The sequence below is a fragment of the Amphiprion ocellaris genome, chromosome 18 (assembly GCF_022539595.1).
Source record: "Amphiprion ocellaris isolate individual 3 ecotype Okinawa chromosome 18, ASM2253959v1, whole genome shotgun sequence".
Taxonomy (NCBI): Eukaryota; Metazoa; Chordata; class Actinopteri; family Pomacentridae; genus Amphiprion; species Amphiprion ocellaris.
This window is the reverse complement of record NC_072783.1, coordinates 9240152-9258498: the sequence shown is the minus strand read 5'-3', so window position 1 is coordinate 9258498 and position 18347 is coordinate 9240152. Positions and strand designations below refer to the sequence as shown.

Below are 18347 nucleotides of genomic sequence, written 5' to 3'. Positions count from 1 at the left end.
TAACCTATACACTGAATGTTTACTCTGAGTTTGCTCCAAACTAACTGACAAATATCAAAGAAGTTGTCAGAGTGGCTGCATTTTGTGTAAACTGGTGGCCAAAAGTTGGGTGTAAACTCAGCAAACAGCAGTTTGTGTATCACAGATCTTAGCTCCACGACCAACATGTCAGATCACGTAAAAACAGCAGCTAACTTGAGATCACCAGTTGATGTAGTTCTGTTTTCTGTTTGCAACTGTTCTGCTCCCAGTCTGTTCACTAATAAATAACCAGGCTCAAATGATAAAACATGCTCTAAATAGCAGCTTTTCGTGTTGATTTCAAATTCATTTACACCGATAAGGCTGCAGGTAGATTCACAGATCATGTGCAGATAACATTCAGATTATTTTTTCCAAGGAACCAATTTATTACTTTAAGAGTAGGTACGATTTACTACGGCGCTGTTGGGTGTATATTAAACCAAATATCAGAGTTGTTGATGGTAAATACCAGGATGTTCCATGTGGTTCTGTCCGGTGACGTCTTGCTGAGACTCGCCAGCTTCTTGCGTCCATCTGAGCTGCTGTCAAACAGAGTTAAGTAGTCCTCGCTCTGGTCCTGACTGGAGAAAACAGGAACAAGACAGTCATCACAACCAAACTATCTGCATGGACAGATACCAGAGAGGTGGGACAAAAACTGACTCTTTAACGCAGGGCTGTCAAACGTACGGCCGACTTTGCAAAGTGTAAAAATTACAGACATTAACTGCAAATAGTAAGTCTGTAAAACTGTATACATAACATTACATTACATACATAGATACATGCGCTTACAGGAACTTTATGGAGACACTATACCACCCACAATTAAACAATTTGGACTTTTTGTTTCATTTGCGAAGACCAATAATTATTCAGCAATGTCATTTTAGATGATTGAAGTGTTTCTGGCAAAGCTTCAGGTCATTTTGAGGAGTTTTAAAAAGGGTTTTAACTCATTTTGGATATTTTGGGCTAAATTTGGACGTTTTAAATCATTTTGGTCAAATTTTGACTATTCCTATACAATTTTCACAAATTTTGGACAGGTATTTAGTTGTTTTAGACAATTTTGACCCACAGGTTTCAAATCTGTTACTAAAAGCGGGTAAAAGCAGTTTCTGGGCTCAGTTTTCCCACAACAAGATGCGTAGCAGCACATTATTAATAAACTCCACACAAAGCACAACTTCGAGTTGTGGCATTTAGTGGCAGGCAGCTTTTGTGATTAAATGTTGTAATGACAGCTGCAGGAACCGGTCCCCTCCTCTGGTAGCCCTGAAGCTCTGGAATCCAGCAGCTGACTCTCCGTTGAGGGGAACTCTGTTATGGACTCCATGTAAATGCATGCATATGTTGATCCCAGCGGCCCGTCGCTGGGCCTCCAAATAGCCTTTTGCTCCATCGTGAGCACAGATGTAGGGTGACCTGCTGTCTGGCCGGGCCTCTGCTGGTATCTGTGGAGGGTGTTTCTGTCTGTCAGTGTATAAATGAGAGTGTGTGTCTTTGGAGGGGGGAGTGAAGCCAGCTGGCTCAATGAAAAGCAATCTGACAACACTATTCAGGCAGCACATTCCTCCACTTTCTGCTCCACAACTGAGTGATGCTCAGAGGGGAGGAAGCAGTGGAGAGGGGTGGTGACTGACCTGATGACAGGACTGAAGGACTGCAGGGGACTCAGGGGGGCACTGGGGGTATTTAGAGTGTCTTTAAATTTAAAGCCCCTCAGCGCTGCATCCTCAGGAGGCAGAACGAGGAGGGGGGACGGAGGCAGCTGCCGGACAATAGAACCAGAGCGTGCACACACACTTCTCCTTTCACTGGCTCCTGGTGCTGGGGGTAACCTGACCCCAGAGGTCTCGGCCCTCCCCCTCCAACAGGAACAAAGCCGGTCCCTGCACCCCGCGACCCCAGCAACAGCCACCCGGCTTCCCTCCACTCTTTATCATGCAGGAGCCGCCGCGCCACAATTCCCATTGTCCGAGCCGCCGGCGCTGCAGGGCTGCCAGCTGTTGCTCGCTGAAGAGAGGCGCTCTGGTTTTAAGAGAGCCGGAGCTGCAGGGATAGTCCACCGGTAACACGAGCGGCACCGCTTCATTATCTGAGAACCAACGCATTCTTTTCTGACATTTCTAAAAACACGTCCTTCGTATCTCGGGAGCGTGTGCGTTACTGTAAAGGTCACTTCATGATCTAATTGAGAACCAAAGAGCAAGTTCTGCCTGAGGCTTCGCAGATCTCATATATCAGCACATTCTGTTCTGTATACACATTAGCGCGTCAATGTCAGCGATAAGAAATGAGGGAAATAGGTTGGAGCCGGAGAACTGAGTCAAAGTCAATCTAATTTATGGAGTGTATGAGTTGGATCAAAGTGCACACAAAGACTAAAAGACAAATCGAATAGAAGAAATCAAATACTAAGAGGAACAACAACACAATAAGAGGTGAAGTCAGGGTGTCAAGCTGAATCAAAGTGGGCCTTAAGCAGAGATTTAAAAGTTTCTAAGCAGCTCCATTGCCTTTATTTTTTATGTCCAGGAGCACCTGGTTGGTCGACCTCTAACTGGAGTAAGATGCTGGAACAGTAAGGTGGTGCTAATTCGCTTAAAACTTTAAAAACAATAAAATCTGAAAATCAATCCTGAAACGAACAAGGAGCAAGCAGATAGAGGACAGTCTTGATGTTAAACGATTTCGTCTAAGAATCACAATAGACCGACAACGTGGTGAAAAACTTTTCCAAATCTCTGGGGGGGGGGGGTTAGGGCTTTATGTGGGCTAAAATAGTGGAGAAAAAAAGCTGGTTTTGACGCCTGAAGCTGATCTATCTGTTGAATCTGAAGTGTTACTGGATCAGGAAGTGTGTGTGAAAGTGTGTGTCGGCACCTTAAGCTGATGTTGGCCTGCTGGTTGACCTGAGTGGTGCTGTTGGAGCGCCTCAGGTTCTTGATGGAGCGGGAGCTACTCAAGCTGGCGTCGCCCTGTGGATATAAATTTGAATGTAGATGAATTAGAAGACTAGTTAGTTGTGAAACATCATGCAGCTGGAGGATTCTGGAACGAGCCGCTGACAGGACAATGCTGATTCTCTTATTCGGGCATCTTGATCTGATTATCTTATAAAGAATCAGCCGTTACTCACCAACGTGTTGCGTTTCCCTCTGCTGTCTCCCGCCACAGAGACCGACACCGACCGAGAGAAGTACTTCCCTGGTGAAGCGCTACTCGGCCGCTTGGACATAGAGAGCTGGGAGCCTGATAAGCTGAGGTCCAGAGCATCTCCTGACACTCCTGTGGGGATGGATGAAGGGCTGCGTGTTGTATGCATCCTTTGAAAGCCTGGAATAGAGCAAATGAGATATTAGAAAGACGCAGAAAGCCACACAAGCTACTTCCCTGGAGACTCAGTGGGTACAAGCACAACAACAGAGGAAATAACAGCCACTTTCCCCTGACTGTTTAGTCTCCCACAGTAACCAACAACAAAAGCAGCCACTATTTTTACAGCAGCTGGGAAAGTCTGACAGTGCTGAGGCAGATGTACAAATTGACTACTGCTAAATGTTTATCATGCTAGCTACAAATCAAGCTGGTTGCAGTATACAACAGAAGTGAGTAAAATCCTGTGCAATATCACTTCAATGCCAACTGATTCAAAATTGCATAAACTCTCAATAAATGCATTATTTCTAAACTGAACAGTTGAGTGTTTTCTCTTATGAACAATCTAAAATAAATACTTTAGAAAGACCACATTGAAAATACAAGAACCAATAGCAGAAAATCTCTGAGCATTGGAACTAAACGGGGTCCACCTGTGATTTCCAATAAGCCAAACTGCATGAACATAGTTATAAAATGAGCTATGAACAGCTAAACTTTCTCACCTTTGGACCTATGGGCTGTGTCTAGAATAGAATAGAATCAAATAACCTTTATTGCCATTGTACACAAAAAAAATGTATAACAAAGTTGGTGGGAGCATCTCACCATAGTGCACTTAAAAAACACAATTATACAACAGGCATTAAATTTAAAAAAAAAAAGTAATACTACTTGCATGTCTCCATTTGATAAAGAATTGCCAAAAATGTGAAAAATCTGACTGTGAGGTCTACAAAAATATGCAAAAGGAAACAGAAAGGTTAGTGTGAAAGTTTAAAAAAAAATCAGTGAAACAGTTGCAGCAGCAATGAGGAGGTACAGAAGGAACCAAAGTACCACTAATCAGGGCTTCCTACTGTAATAACTCCACAGACAGCGAACTACTTTCACAATCGAGCTGTGAAAACCAGTTGGCAGCTGCTTGAAACTTGACACGGGAGTTATTGATGGAAATCAGAGTTTCTGTGACATGGGTGGGAGCCAAGAATAGAGCTTCACTTGCTGTTTGGCACAAAAGTGCAACATAATACCAATCACAAAAAGAAACCTGATGAGTATTGGGAGCACATTCATCCAGATAAATTTGTTGGTGTCAGATGGAGTCCAGCATGTTTGGTGTTAATCTGGTCAGGACTACCACAGTGGACGCATAGTCCTGACAGTGAAGCACAGAGGCATGTTGTGTGTGGTTGATTTGGGTCTCTTTGTGGTAATTTTGTGTGTCTTTCTGGTCATTTTGTGTCTTTTTGTGGTTGTTTTCATCCAGTTTGTGACCATTTTGTCTCGTTTTCCCAAGACTACCACAGTGAACGCATAGTCCAGACAGTGAAGCACAAAAGGAAAAGGTGTTGAGGAGATGACATTTATAGATGGACAAGATGACTCCCACTTTGCAAAAGCTTGGGAGAAAAAGAATATTAGCATGATAACCAAAAGCACACTACCTGGCCAAGTATGTATTTGGAGTCCAACACATTTGGCATTAATCTGGTCAGGACTACCACAGTAGACGCATAGTCCTGTCAGTGAAGCACAGGGGCATTTTTTGTGTGGCTGATTGAGGTCTCTTTGTGGTAATTTTGTGTCTTCTTGTGGTTGTTTTCATCAGTTTATGTCCGTTTTGTCTCTGTTGCCCAGGACTACAACAGTGAATGCATAGTCCTGATAGTGAAGCACAAAAGGAAAAAGTGTTGGAGAGATGACATTTATTGATGGACAAGATAACTCCCACTTTGCAAAAGCTTGGCAGAAAAAGAATATTAACATGATAACCATCTAAAGCACACTGCCAAAATCACACGAGTTTTTTGAAAGAAGGAAAACTACAACCTGGCCAAGTATGTCGCTTGACTCGAAAAGTAGAGCAAAACAACCCCTAAAGCAAAGAGCAGCTGAAAAAATAGAGTCTGTAAAGAATGGCAGAAAATCTGTCCAGAAATCTGATATGTGGCATGATGAAGAGGATTGTTTGCCATCAGTATTAAAAATGGACATATGAAACATTGAAAATATAAGCGTTGAATCTAAGTAATGAAGGTATACTGAGTTTTAGTGCATCGATTACCTACTGTGGGGTCTGTATTTTTAATATGGCAAATCTAAGCTGTTTATAATTTTTTAAAGCTTAATTAAAGCTGTGTATAAAATGTAGTTAGCATTGTGGGGTTGCTAAAGTAAAACACAGAACTATAGTTAACACTCGGCTTGCTCCAGCTAGTTACACTTTGGCAGGTGTATGTTTGCTAGCTCTGTTAGCTAACGTTACCATCTTCCTATTCCAAAATAAAGAAAACAAACAAACCCGACACTAGTAAATAACAGATTAATAATCGTTAGCTAGCAAATTGGTAACTTCTCGGTAAGCTAACAGCCGTTATACCGTCAATAACGGTGAACGTAGACCGAAGCTTTGCATCGTTACCTTGTTGACTGGGACGAATTAATCCCAGCTGCTTTAGTTTTTTGATATTTTGCACCGTAGCGCTGCGAAAACACGACAATTTATTAATTTACTGCCTCGCTTCAAGTGTCAAACTTAAGCTAACGGTTATATTCCGGCCGTCAGTTACCGCGAAAGTAAAAAAAAAATAAATAAAAATGAAGTCTGGTGTAGTCAAAGCATTTCTAGCCAACAGTTCTAAAACACATCAAGGCCCCCTTAAAAGAAAGGAAAAAGAAAAATGGGAGCTACTTACTTCAAAAGCTGGATGCCACCATAGCTGAGAAGCTCCGGTTGTGTTTTAATTCCCGTTAAATCCTCCGATAAGCGGTGAAAGCGTCCGCTGACTGTCGGGACTAATACTGGGATAAATAACACCATCTCTGTGGTAACGACACGCACAGGCTCCGCCCCTCAGCGTCTCCGATTGGAGGAGACCGAGCAACGTCTCTTCGTTCTTGCACCCTATTGGCTGAGCGGAGCCGTCCGTTTACGGAGCGGATTCAAAGGGGAGTGTCGCAGCAACGGTTTGGTTGACTTTGCAAAGAGATGACAAATTGACATTTTTCCAACTTTTCCAGTGTTGGGAAATACTTCCAAAGAAAACAGGATTCCAGTTTGTTCATTTTTTATTTCTTCCTTGACGTCTTATCAACAGATCGGGCATAATACAAGACATCTCACAATTTTAACCGTTTACATCAGTTAGATCACATTCAACCAGAATCTGTCCTCTCATAAGGAATGAATTAATTCTTGACTGTTAATCTTAATCCAGATGTTCCAGAAATAACTCATTTTAGAGTCTTAAGGATCTAGAAACACTGGAGGCTCAGGTCAGCCCAGGAATTTTTACATTTTAGCATGACAATTGCAGCATTTTATCTTATTTCAAAATAAAATATAAATTGTGAGATACCAGCAAAGTCATTAGCCAATGTTTTACAATAATATAGTTACAGCAGAAAAGTTAAAACTAGAGCTGTGTGCCTTGGGATAAGTTGCATTTATGATGATTTGCAATTATAATTATACATAGAGGTGTGCGTTGGAAATACACAGGTGACTGAGCCTTTAAATAGTCTAGAATTAGAGATGCAGGTGCTGTTGAGGAGACAAAGTTCAACATATATCACAATAAATCTAAATAAATAACTAATAATAATCAAAGCAGACAAAAAACAGAAACTTTTGTGCATGCTTAAGCTAATAATACCTTGCCTAAGCACAGCAACTTACAATAAAAACAATAAAATGTGTTTTCGTTGCCACTTGACTACCTGTTGCCATAGTTTTATTGATTAGAGACAAAAAATCTTAGTAATGAAATGCTGAGAAAAATATTTTAGCAAACAGATAAGACTTTTCATATAGCCTCATGTTTTTCATCAACTAACATTATTTTCAAGAGATTCAACACGTGATTGGAATGACAATAATAGATCTACAGCTGTTTCTTTAAATTATTCGCTCTTATGTAAACAAAAGGTTTTTGATCCAGGGCTTTTTATAAAACATTCAGAGCCTACTGGCGGAAAGGCACATTGGAATGGAATCTATCATATCACATGAAATTAATTATGGGATTACTGACAGTCAGTCTCAGTCCAGATGTTCCAGAAATACTTGAGCTCTCGGCACAAACACTTTATCTCCTCTTAAACTCCACAGCTGCCCTCCACACATCAGCGCCTCGACCCAGGGTGATCTCCTCGGGTAAGTCCTCGAGCCCCAGCAGAGGAGGAAGTTCTTTCTGCTCCAAATGGATCTCTAAGGTGGACCTGATGCTGCAGACAGAGACAGCAGGGAGGGAGGACACCAACAAAACAACTGTTAGCGCTGCGACCATTGTTTTCACTGCCCAGCTGCCGCTTCAATGGGAGCGACCTGCGGCCGAGGGGGATACGACTAAAGCCGCTTTCTCCTGACAGATGGCCGCCCGGAGGGGTCACGCTCTGCTCCTGGGAGTCAAAAGGCTCCAAATCCCTGGGGACAGACCTCCACACTTTACTCTGATTAAAGCTGCCCAGAATCAATGGATTCCTACAGACCAGGGTGGTAATCTGTCAACTGAATGGGCACACTTCTTTTAAGAGATATCTGTAAAAACACCCCGAGGCTAAACTAGAGAATGAATGTCAATAATGGAAATGCTTTGGGCTTGTTTTACCATTTGGTGTAACCTCGAACTGAACTCACAAATGGTAAAATGACAACAGAGAGGTGGATGCAGATGCTTACTCCCAGTGTGGTTGGTAGGCCTGGTCGGGGACGGCGTTGCTCGTCTTCAGCAGCAGGATTTCGTGCAGCTCCAAACAGAAAGCGTCGACGTCCGTGACGGCGAGGAAAGCCTTCAGCGCCTTCCTCTCCTCCTCCGACAGCCTCTCCTGGAACTTAGAGGGCAGCTTCTGAAACGGATCCTGCAACAAAGAACACCAACAAAGTGTAAAGAATGTGCAAAGCTTTCTGAATCTTCATAGCTGCAGCTTCTGGAGAAAGAATTCCTGACGTTCAGTTTTTATTGGCGTCAAACTCTGAGCTCCTGCCACACTTTCAACGGACCGCAGCCGAGAAAATTTCACTCTCTGCGGTTTGGTTTGAGGTTAGTCAGTAGCTGTGGTGAGGTCATGAGAGGTCACGAGTGGAAGCGCCGATATAAATTAGGCGGTCACCGTGGCAGAGATTCCTTCACGGACTTCTGGAGAGCGCTGGCACGGCTTCCAAACCCCGGTGTGATTCTGTGTTCTGACTGTATTTCAACACCGCATTCAGTAAATTCCTGGAGTTTAACATTTTATTGGTACTTACTTGCTTCTTGTGCAGCATAAGTTCAGATTTCCAACAAGTCAGGAGCTGCCAGGTGAATATGCTGTGCTCCAGTTTGCTCTCTCCGAGACCCTGAAGTGAAACAGTTTAACGTTTAATAAGGTCATGGTGGTGGGTTTTATTCTTACAGTTTTAGCCCCTCGGTTAGAGCTCATGTATACTTTAGATTGAAGGAATGCAGACTGTACAATCTTAAGTGTTTTTGTTGTATTTTTTCTGCCGCAGTCATTGATGTTCCTACATTTGTTCATACTGCAGACATTTGAAACAAGTCAGTCATTTTGTATGTGTGCCGTTGAGAACAATTCATTACTGCAGTATTTGATTTATCAGAAATCCAGTGGACTTCCTGAGTGTACTGTTAAACGTTTCCCAGAGGTGTGACCACAGAAAAATACTCCACACCCTGTTGTTAACATCGATGGCTTTCAAATAGTTGGAGTAAATGGAAATAAATCAAAATGAGAAGAGATATTACAGGAAAAATACAGTTTTTTATGCCGGGTCAATTTCAAGATTTTAGGGCTATTTTGCTTCCAGAACATTTCTTCTTTTGGACTAGTGGAAAGAAAACATCCCAAAAAAGGATATATAGGTGTTTATTTTACTGCACATTGTCTCTTTGTGTCATAAAAAAAAAAAATCTCCTACTCTGACCTAGATATCTCAACTCCCGTCTGTATTCTGAAGGTTAATACTGAGAGGTTTGTTCAGATATCATTCACAGCCTGATTTATAGACATTTACAGACACTGTTGGCAGTATGTTCTGATTTATGGAGCGATAAAAAGAGACTTCAACAATCCCCTCTGTATAAACCTTTAACTCTAACGTCAACAAAATGGAACTAAATTTAGATTTTAATGGTTTTATCCAATGTTTATATTTCTGTTCTGGATATCTATGTAAAGTAGGACATTTTTAGATATATAATGCTTCACATGCATATTAAAAAATACATTTTGAGGAAACCTTTAATATAAAAACAAAATAGCTGTCTTCTTGTATATAATCAGCTTTGGAGGTTTCAATGTGAGATCTAAAGATGTTACAACTGAAGTGTATCCAGACTGTTTCTTGTAAAGTTTTTACATATTTGAGCAACTCTTTATGAAGCAATTTCCCTGCAGAGACTAATAAAGTGATTGTGACAATAAACCAACTCAACTAGAGTGACAAAGTACATAATTTATGCATGTTTTAGAAGTTGATTTTCATATTTGAAAGAACTTCCTGCACACTAAAGGCTGTCTAAAGTGGTAGATTCCCAATATGAGAAAAATATTTGCTATGTGATGTGTTTTAAAGGCTTAAAACATGAAAACTGTTGCTGATGTTCCATTTTTAAAGCTGGCAAAGATCCAATTATGACACAATCAACATTTCTATTTTGCTAATTCCAGAGAACACACTGGTGTCAAAAAATTCATCCAGAATTGGTGGTTTCATGAACAGAAAAACAACATCAAAGGGTGCTGTAACTAGTAGAAAATGAGATCAACATAATCCCACTTTTCTGCATGGAGGTGCTGTAACCTGGGGGTTTCTACCTTTGCTACAGTGCTTGAGATCTGCGGCCCCATCTGCAGAGAATCAGTCAGATATGACAGCAGTTGACTCTGAGGATCTCCACCCGTCTTGCCGAGGAAGCGAAGACCGATCTCCACCACGTAGACGGCGTCGCAAACGTCGGTGAAGGATCTCAGCACGGTCCTCATGGCGCCACCCACCGAACCCTTCAGCGGCTCCTGCAACACAGAAAAACCGTTCAAAGGAGAGGAAGGAAGGAATGTGACCTCTAATAAAGTGTGAACATTCTTCAGCTGGTATCAGTCAGTTCCACATGAAAACACTGGTACTGTGACATGGTTTCACCTGATGGATCTTTTCTCTGACTTCCGTTAGAACCACAGAGAAGTCCTGCAGGTGTCTGTTCAGGTACCTCGATGTGTCCTGATAACAGACAGAAATCATTCAACAGAGTGTTTGGTGAATCTACATTCAGCCGCAGGACTAGTTTGGATTCTTACCGCCTGGATGAGAGGTTTTCCTGCCAGGAAGCGGCGGCTCAGCTGGGTTTGGATGCCTCTCAGGTCGTAGCTGCTGTCAGTCTCACCGCCCTTCTTTAAGGTGTAGTGGCAGTGGGCCAGAACCAGCGGCAGCAGATCCCTCTCCGGGTGGCACAGAGTCAGCTGGGTCTCTGAAACCCTCTCTAAAGGAACGCTGTACTCACTGAGGAGAGAACACAGCAGAACATCCATGATCGACTGTAGAGGACTCCCAAATATATGCAGTTTCTATGATAGGAACTTTAATCAGAAGGTGATACTTTGAGACCGGACAGTGCATCTCCAGACTGTTATCATTTTATTCTTTGTGTTGATGATCACAGATAAGGCAAAATAAGATAAGTTAAGACAAGTTAAGACAAGACAAGATAAGTTAAGACAAGACAAGATACGTTAAGCAAAGCCAAGCCAAGACAAGACAAGACAAGACATGTTAAGACAAGATAAGACAAGACAAGACAACATAAAATTTTACTAATCCCAAAGGAAATTCTTGGGCCAGACATTGCTCAGAAAAAGCAAAAAAATGACATAATATAACAAATGCAGTGCCTTTAAAGTAAAAAAGACAATAGTAGCATTGTTTTAACAAGTTATTTTAAAGGTCCTGTATGTGTCAGGTAATTTCTTGGAAGTTTTCTTTAAAAATAATTTTAAAATTTGCTGTAAATCACTGAGATATTTTCAAAAATGGGTTCCAAATCTGGTCTTAACTACAATAGAAACAATAAGACGGTATTTGTTCATCACTCTCATCTCCAATGTATACTGTCAGGCCTGCTGCTACAGGCTCTGGATAGGGCTCCTCCTTCCCCCCACCTTTCTGTTTTACCTGATTAGGTGTGTTTGGCACAGAGGCTGTAGCCTCCGACCATCAGTCTCACACCAAGCCTTCTCCAGCCACTACCTCTGTCGTGCTTCCCAGCTCTCCTGTTTCCACCAAATCTGTGCTGCCAGCTAAGTCTCAGTCCGTGCCCTGCAGACTAGCTTGAGTTCTCGTCCTGTTGAATTCTGTAGCTTAGTAGAGTTTGAGTTTCTTCCATGAGTGTAATCACTCTTCTGTCTTTAGTCTGTTTCGCCAGCCTAGTCCGTAATTCTTAGTCTCTTGTTCAGGTAGTATATCATCGTAGTAGTCTGTATTCCTGTGGGTTTAGTCACCCTTTCGTATTCTGTCTGGTACGCCAGTTAGTTCATATTCTTTGTCTCTAGTTCAGGTAGTATATTTGTCTTAGTATTCCGCGGATTGTAATCCAGAATTCCTCCTTTGAGTGTAGTCACTCTCTCGTTGTTCCAGGCACAGTTTATATCTGTAGTTCTACTTATTGTAACAGTGCTTGAACTCCGTATTTCCTAGAATGTTTAAGCCTTACTTTCCTGCCTAGGTGTTACCTGCAGCGGGTTCATCATTTGTGATTTTTGTACTTTGTAATTCCTAGTGTTTATAGATTCAACTTTCCTGCCACAGTGTTGCCTGCAGTGGGTTAGTTATCTTGCCTTATAGAAGCCTCTTGGTTTAGTCCAGCAGCCTCTAGAGGCACCCTTGAGTTTATCGGTACCTGTTTCACCAGTAACCAGGTTCACTACCAGTTGTAGTCTTCCGGTTCTAATTTGTAGTTCTTGTACCTATACTTCCTTGTAAATCTATTGATTTTGGAATCGTTTTGTCTCCATCTCTTTCCTGCATCTGAGCTTATTGAAACGGTGACATATGCCGAAATATCTGTATAAATTCATATATTTTTATTTTTGAAGTCAATAAATACTGATTAAATTATTTAATAGGTAGACACTTAACATTGTATTATTTGGCAGGATTTACAGGACATAAACGGACTCTCTATGGAGCCTGGAGTTGGTTTTATTTTAGGTGGGAACAAACGGTAGATGGTCCACACTGATATGGAGCCTTTTTAATCTGAGCGAGGTTCTATAAAGGGCTTCACGGTGCCATTTTAATTCACATATTCACACACACTTTAACACTAATGGTAGAAAACCTGACATGTAAGGTGCTCATCTAATACTGGGACCAACTTGGGGTTTAGTGTCTGGTCTAAGGCCACGGGATTGAACCGCTGAGCTTACAATCAGGCCACAACCACTTGAGCCATCGTTACCCCAATATTCTAATTAATAGTCATTAAATTATGGAAGAAAGCTGCATTTTGGGACAGTGTAGAAATGGACCGACCTGTCCTCCTGGCGACTCGCTGTCCTCGCTTCTCTCACCAGACTGTTGTGAGTCTCGGACAGAAAGTCGACCAGAGTTCGGAGAATCGATCCTGGTCCACGTCGGCTCGGCGTCAGAAACTCTCCAGAGCTGTCAGACGTCACCTCCTTCTCACACAAGTTCACATCCACGCCCAGATCTGCTGCTGCAGGAAATATAAATATACAAGAAGTGAATTATGAGTTTTCTTTGTCATGACAATCAGTATTTTAACCTTTTAATTTAACATGCAAGACTCCTTATTTTCATACTATGTAAAGAAAAAAAAATAGGCTTCACTTTTTTCTAAAATAAGACAAAAAAATGCAATCTTTCCACATTTTCACCAAATATTTTGACACCAAACACCAAAGACAACACATTATTTACAGTAAACACGGACGTCAAACTGGCCGAGTGCTTTTAAACTGTGATTTAAATGCAAAATATTCCCTTAAAACACATTACTAGGCTAGAAAATGTTGCAGGTGTACTTGTCCTTACATGTGTCCTTTATTCATAAAATAAACGTGCAGTTTTACAAGAATTGTGTCGTAAATTATTGTAAAATAAGAGACAAAATGTAATGTTTCCACTCTGACAGTAAATGTTAAAACACCAAACACTCCAGATGTCAGACTGTTTATAATAAACACGTGGAACTTGATTTCAAACACTGAATATCTTGTTATGTTGTCATAATAAGTCATAAAAATGAAGCCCACTTGCATTCATGCTGCTGCATGTTCAGTTTAAAGTCCTACTGTAGGAACAGATGCTTACTTAAGTCAATTACCTCTTTTAAATCACTTTTAAAAACATATTTCTGGTGTATAGTGCACTCAGAATGACTAAATATTAACTATTTTACAATTTATGTAAATAGAACAAGAGTTAACAGCAATTTTAGCTCAGACAAATGCCTCATAAATAACGCTGTGACTTTTAGTAGCTGTAATATCCATATTACTGTAGTAGGAATAGTGTTTATTCATATCGTGCTTACAGTTGTTTGCCACCTCTGCTCTCAGACAGTTCCACACTGTGATGAATGTGTCGACTCTCTCAGCCAGAATCTTCTTCTGGTATCCTGATGAGGAGGAAAATAAAGCTCAGTTTGTGCTGCTGCTGGTGTTAAATTAAAGACAACAGATGGATGACGTACCTGCTGGTAACTGCTGTAACATCTGAGCGATCGTCTGTTGGTTTGATTCTGAAGTCAGAGGAAACCCTCTGAGCAGATCGGACTGTAGAGCAGCCAGCTCAGGTAGGTGGTGTAACCATCGCACACAGTGGATCTGCAATAAACAATAAGAAATACACGATAAGCTTTAAAATCCACGTGAAGACAGAGTTTACAACAATGGAATTACACGAGGAATTTAATATTTAACATCCTAAAAGCTTGAAAATCTTTTGTTGCTTTGACTCTTGTGGTGAAAAATTAAGCAGCACACAGTGGGAGGACAGAAAATTCAAGAAACTACTGTTTTGCTGCGCTTAATAATTCAGTTAAATGTTATTTAGATTGAACCAATTCACAACATGAGCTTCTAGCTGCACACATCATTGCAAATACACAAAACTAGACTCAAAATGTGTCCACAATGACATAAATCTTGTCAGCAATTACCCAAAAATAGTCCAAAATGACTAGAACTTTCCAAAATTCCTAAAATTTGTCTGAATTGTGTCTGAAGTTAGGTGAAATCTGTCTAAAATGACTTAAGTTTATCCAAAATTGATTCAGACAGAAAAAAGTCTAAAACGACTGAAATGTGTCCAAAATAAAGTCAAATTGTGTCCTTAATGACTACAACGTTCTCAAAATGACTCAAAATGACATTAATCTTGTCAAAAATATTTTTCTAAATGTCCCAAATGACTAAAGCTTATCCAAAAATTCCTAAAATGTGTCAAAAATTAGGTGAAATATGTCCAAAATGACCTGTTTGTCCAAAATTACTCCAAAATGACTAAAACATACCTAAAATTCCTAAAATTCGCCCAGAATGTGAAATCTGTCCCAAATGACTACAATTTGTCAAGAATGCATAAAAATTGTCCCGAATGACCCAAAGTTAGTCCAAAACATGCAAATAGAAGAAAGAAGGAGCAAAAATAACATGTCCTTGTGTGCACTCTTCTGCTTCTAGCTGCACACATCATTACAAATACACAACATTAGACTCAAAATGTGTCCACAATAACATAAATGTTGTCAACAATTACCCAGAAATAGTCCAAAATGATTAGAACTTTTCCAAAATTCCTAAATTTTGTCTAAATTGTGTCTGAAGTTAGGTGAAATGCATTTAAAATGACTTAAGTTTATCCAATATTGATCCAAAATGACAGAAAAAAAGTCTAAAATAACTCAAATGACTACAACGTTCTCAAAATGACTCAAAATTAGCTGAAAATTACTTAAATCTTGTCAAAAAACTCATCCAAAATTCCTAAAATAGGTTAAAAATTAGGTGAAATCCATATAAAATTATTCAAGTTTATCCAAAATTAGTCCAAAATGACTGAAAGTTGTCCAAAATGACTCAGAATTCACGTGGATGTCCAGGTGCGTGTCATTTACCTGGGGAACACATGGTGCCAGGATGCATTATGGGAAGAAGTTGAGCCGGTGGAGGCAGTGTGATGCGTTGGACAATGTTCTGCTGGGAAACCTTGGGTCTTGCCATCCATGTGGATGTTACTTTGACACATACCACCTAGCTAAGCCTTACTGCAGACCATGTACACCCTGTCCTGGAAACGGTACTTATTTTAACCCGTATAACACCAGAAACACACAACTAACTCCCTGGTAAAGCTGGTCTTTGTTACTGGTCATGTCTCTCTTTGTCCTCCTTACTTCATGTCTTTATCTTCAGTAATGCTAATGAAAAAAGGGAAAATACCAAAAAACGAACACCCTCAGACACTCAGGACTCGTGAGACGTAGTGCACGTTAGCCTGATTATAACAGATGATCGATACCTTTTTGATGAACAGGCTGAGCAGCGGTAAAGATCTTCCTCCCTGCGTTTCTGCCACCAGCTGAGAGAATCGTTCCACCGTCATCGTCTCCGGCAGCGTCCAGAAGGAGGATCGATGTGTCGGACAGTCGGAGGGAAGCGGCAGCATGTTTCCAGGATCCCCGAACAGCAGAGTCATCAGGGGGCTTCCAGAGAGTCCACCGTCAGCAGAGATTCTGTCCTGAGCTTCAGACAGATTCTTCTGCAAATCCTGAAAACAGGCAGAAGAAAGTTGAAGCAGAAGACGTCTTAGTGCCTGTTCCAGTTGTCACATCACTGAGGTTCATCACAGGAGAACTTTTCTACAATCACACTTTGGAAAAATGTAAAATTAAATCTGAATAAAAATATCAATGTGTAATATTCCATTTCTCAATAGTTACAATATTACTTTAATGTGGAATACTTAACTTTTAAGTTGCAATTTTTAAATTTCACGTGCAATATTTCATTTACAGGTACAACATATCAATATAATACGCAATATGTCATCTTTTGGGTGTAATGTTCAGTTTCCTTTTCAATATTTCTTATTCATGTGTAATATTTCAATCTCATTAGCACTATTTCTTCATATGTAATATTTCACTACCACATGTAACATCTCCATTAGATTTGCAGTATTTCTTTATTAAGTCTAATATTTCAGTTTCATTTGCAATATTTGTAATTCATTGTAATAATTCAATTTCATGTGCAGTTAATCTCTTTAGCAATAGGTCTTCATCATGTGTAACATTTTACTTTAATTTGCAATATTTCTTCATCATGTGCAATATCTCAGTTTCATATGTGACATTTCACTTTCATTTATAACATTTCATTACGTGTAACATTTCAATCTTTTTTGCAATAGTCCTCGTGTAATAATTCAGTTTTATGTGTAACATTTTAGTTTTTTTTGGTGCAACATTTAAATTTCATTTGCAATATTTCTTTATTATGGGTAGCAATTCAGTTTCACGTGCTTTATTTCATTTTCAAATACATGTCAATGTAATGTGTAATATTTCCTCTGTCGGGTGCAACATTTCAATTTCATGTGCCATTTTCCTTTATCAAGTGTAATAAATCCATTTTATGTGTAATATTTAATCTTTTAGGTGCAATAGTTCAATTTTATTTCCAATATTTCTTTACCATGTGTAAAATTTCATCTGTCAGGTGCAATATTTGAATTTCATGTGTAATTTCTTCTTATTTTGTGAAATATTTTTATTATTTATCTTAGCATTATTTCTTTATCTTGTGTAATATTTCAGTTTCACTACCATGTGTAAGCGATATTTCTTTACTTACGTGTAGTATTACTTCACTACTTATTACTTTTCTATTCTAGTCTTAATTTAGCTTCCTTATTTTTTGTTTTCAGGTATCTATCATACTTATATTTTATTCCTTTACTATTAGACTACATTGTGTAATTTGTTTTTTGAGCGATTTCCAGCAACAGAGTTTTGTCTCATCTTAGTTACAGACTTTTAAAAACCTCCTCCTCCTTACTTGAAGAACTGGGTTGATGCCAGAATCACAGATGAGTTTCTCCCACTGCTGCCGTCCTTGTCTGGAGGACAGATCAGCTCCTCCACCGCGGGAACCTTCATCAACATTCAGCACAGTTAGTGTTTTTTACAGCAGCGGCAGAGACGTAAAGCTCATAAAGTCAGCGCTACCTGTGGAGAGTCTGGTCAGAATCAGATGGACTGTAACCGCCGTGTCGTCCATGTTCTTATCCAGAGTCTGACCCAGAACTTTCATGTCCTTTTCAAGGTGGCTCCACAGGAAGGCGAGGACATCGTACGGTCTGGGATGGATCATGTCTCCAACGCTCTACATCCAAATAAACAACAACACAGGTGAATTATCACTCGACGCTCTTATTGAAAACGTCAGATTCGGATGAAGGTGGAGTCTCACTCTCGGATTCCTGGCGGCGCCCTGAAGCATGGCGAGGTGAGTTAACAGCCTCAGGATGCAGGACTGAGCGTAAGTCATCTGCCTCTCAGGAACTTCAGACCTCTGGTGAGCTTCTCCAAGGACGTGTCCAGTCCGAGTCTGATCTCTGACATTTTAAACACATTAAATTAAACACAGATGTTTGACTGAATGTCAAGAAGATGCTAAACTGAACTGATTCATTAATCTTTATTTAATCAGGTTGAGATCAAGAATCTTTTTTCAAGGGAGTCCTGGACCGTATAGGCAGCAGAAAATAATAAACAATTACGTAATTACATAGTTAAAACACTAGTAAGAAAAACTAATAAAAAGATAATTTTTTTGATTTTGAAATCATTTTGGTCAATGTGGGAAGATTTTTCTCATGTCTGAAAATTTTTCTGTAATTTTATACAAATTTT

The 18347-nt window shown here is 40.1% G+C and overlaps 2 protein-coding genes across 2 annotated transcripts in view; both read right to left on the bottom strand.

Moving 5' to 3' along the window:
• The window catches only part of cep131 (centrosomal protein 131), a 39286-nt gene extending 33023 nt beyond the window's left edge, over nt 1-6263 (bottom strand). The window contains exons 1-4 of the mRNA XM_023284738.3: nt 6108-6263; nt 3170-3366; nt 2914-3008; nt 494-605 (exon numbers count right to left, since the gene is read on the bottom strand). Of these exons, the coding sequence (XP_023140506.2) occupies nt 494-605; nt 2914-3008; nt 3170-3355 (393 nt within the window). The 5' untranslated portion in view covers nt 3356-3366; nt 6108-6263. The remainder of the gene's footprint in view (nt 1-493; nt 606-2913; nt 3009-3169; nt 3367-6107) is intronic.
• A 199-nt stretch (nt 6264-6462) lies between these two features.
• Nucleotides 6463-18347, bottom strand: part of rnf213b (ring finger protein 213b) — a 56993-nt gene continuing 45108 nt past the window's right edge. The window contains exons 53-65 of the mRNA XM_023284733.3: nt 17905-18049; nt 17661-17817; nt 17491-17585; nt 15950-16198; nt 14121-14253; nt 13962-14045; nt 12938-13121; nt 10708-10909; nt 10553-10630; nt 10228-10425; nt 8660-8749; nt 8093-8271; nt 6463-7638 (exon numbers count right to left, since the gene is read on the bottom strand). Of these exons, the coding sequence (XP_023140501.2) occupies nt 7500-7638; nt 8093-8271; nt 8660-8749; nt 10228-10425; nt 10553-10630; nt 10708-10909; nt 12938-13121; nt 13962-14045; nt 14121-14253; nt 15950-16198; nt 17491-17585; nt 17661-17817; nt 17905-18049 (1933 nt within the window). The 3' untranslated portion in view covers nt 6463-7499. The remainder of the gene's footprint in view (nt 7639-8092; nt 8272-8659; nt 8750-10227; nt 10426-10552; nt 10631-10707; nt 10910-12937; nt 13122-13961; nt 14046-14120; nt 14254-15949; nt 16199-17490; nt 17586-17660; nt 17818-17904; nt 18050-18347) is intronic.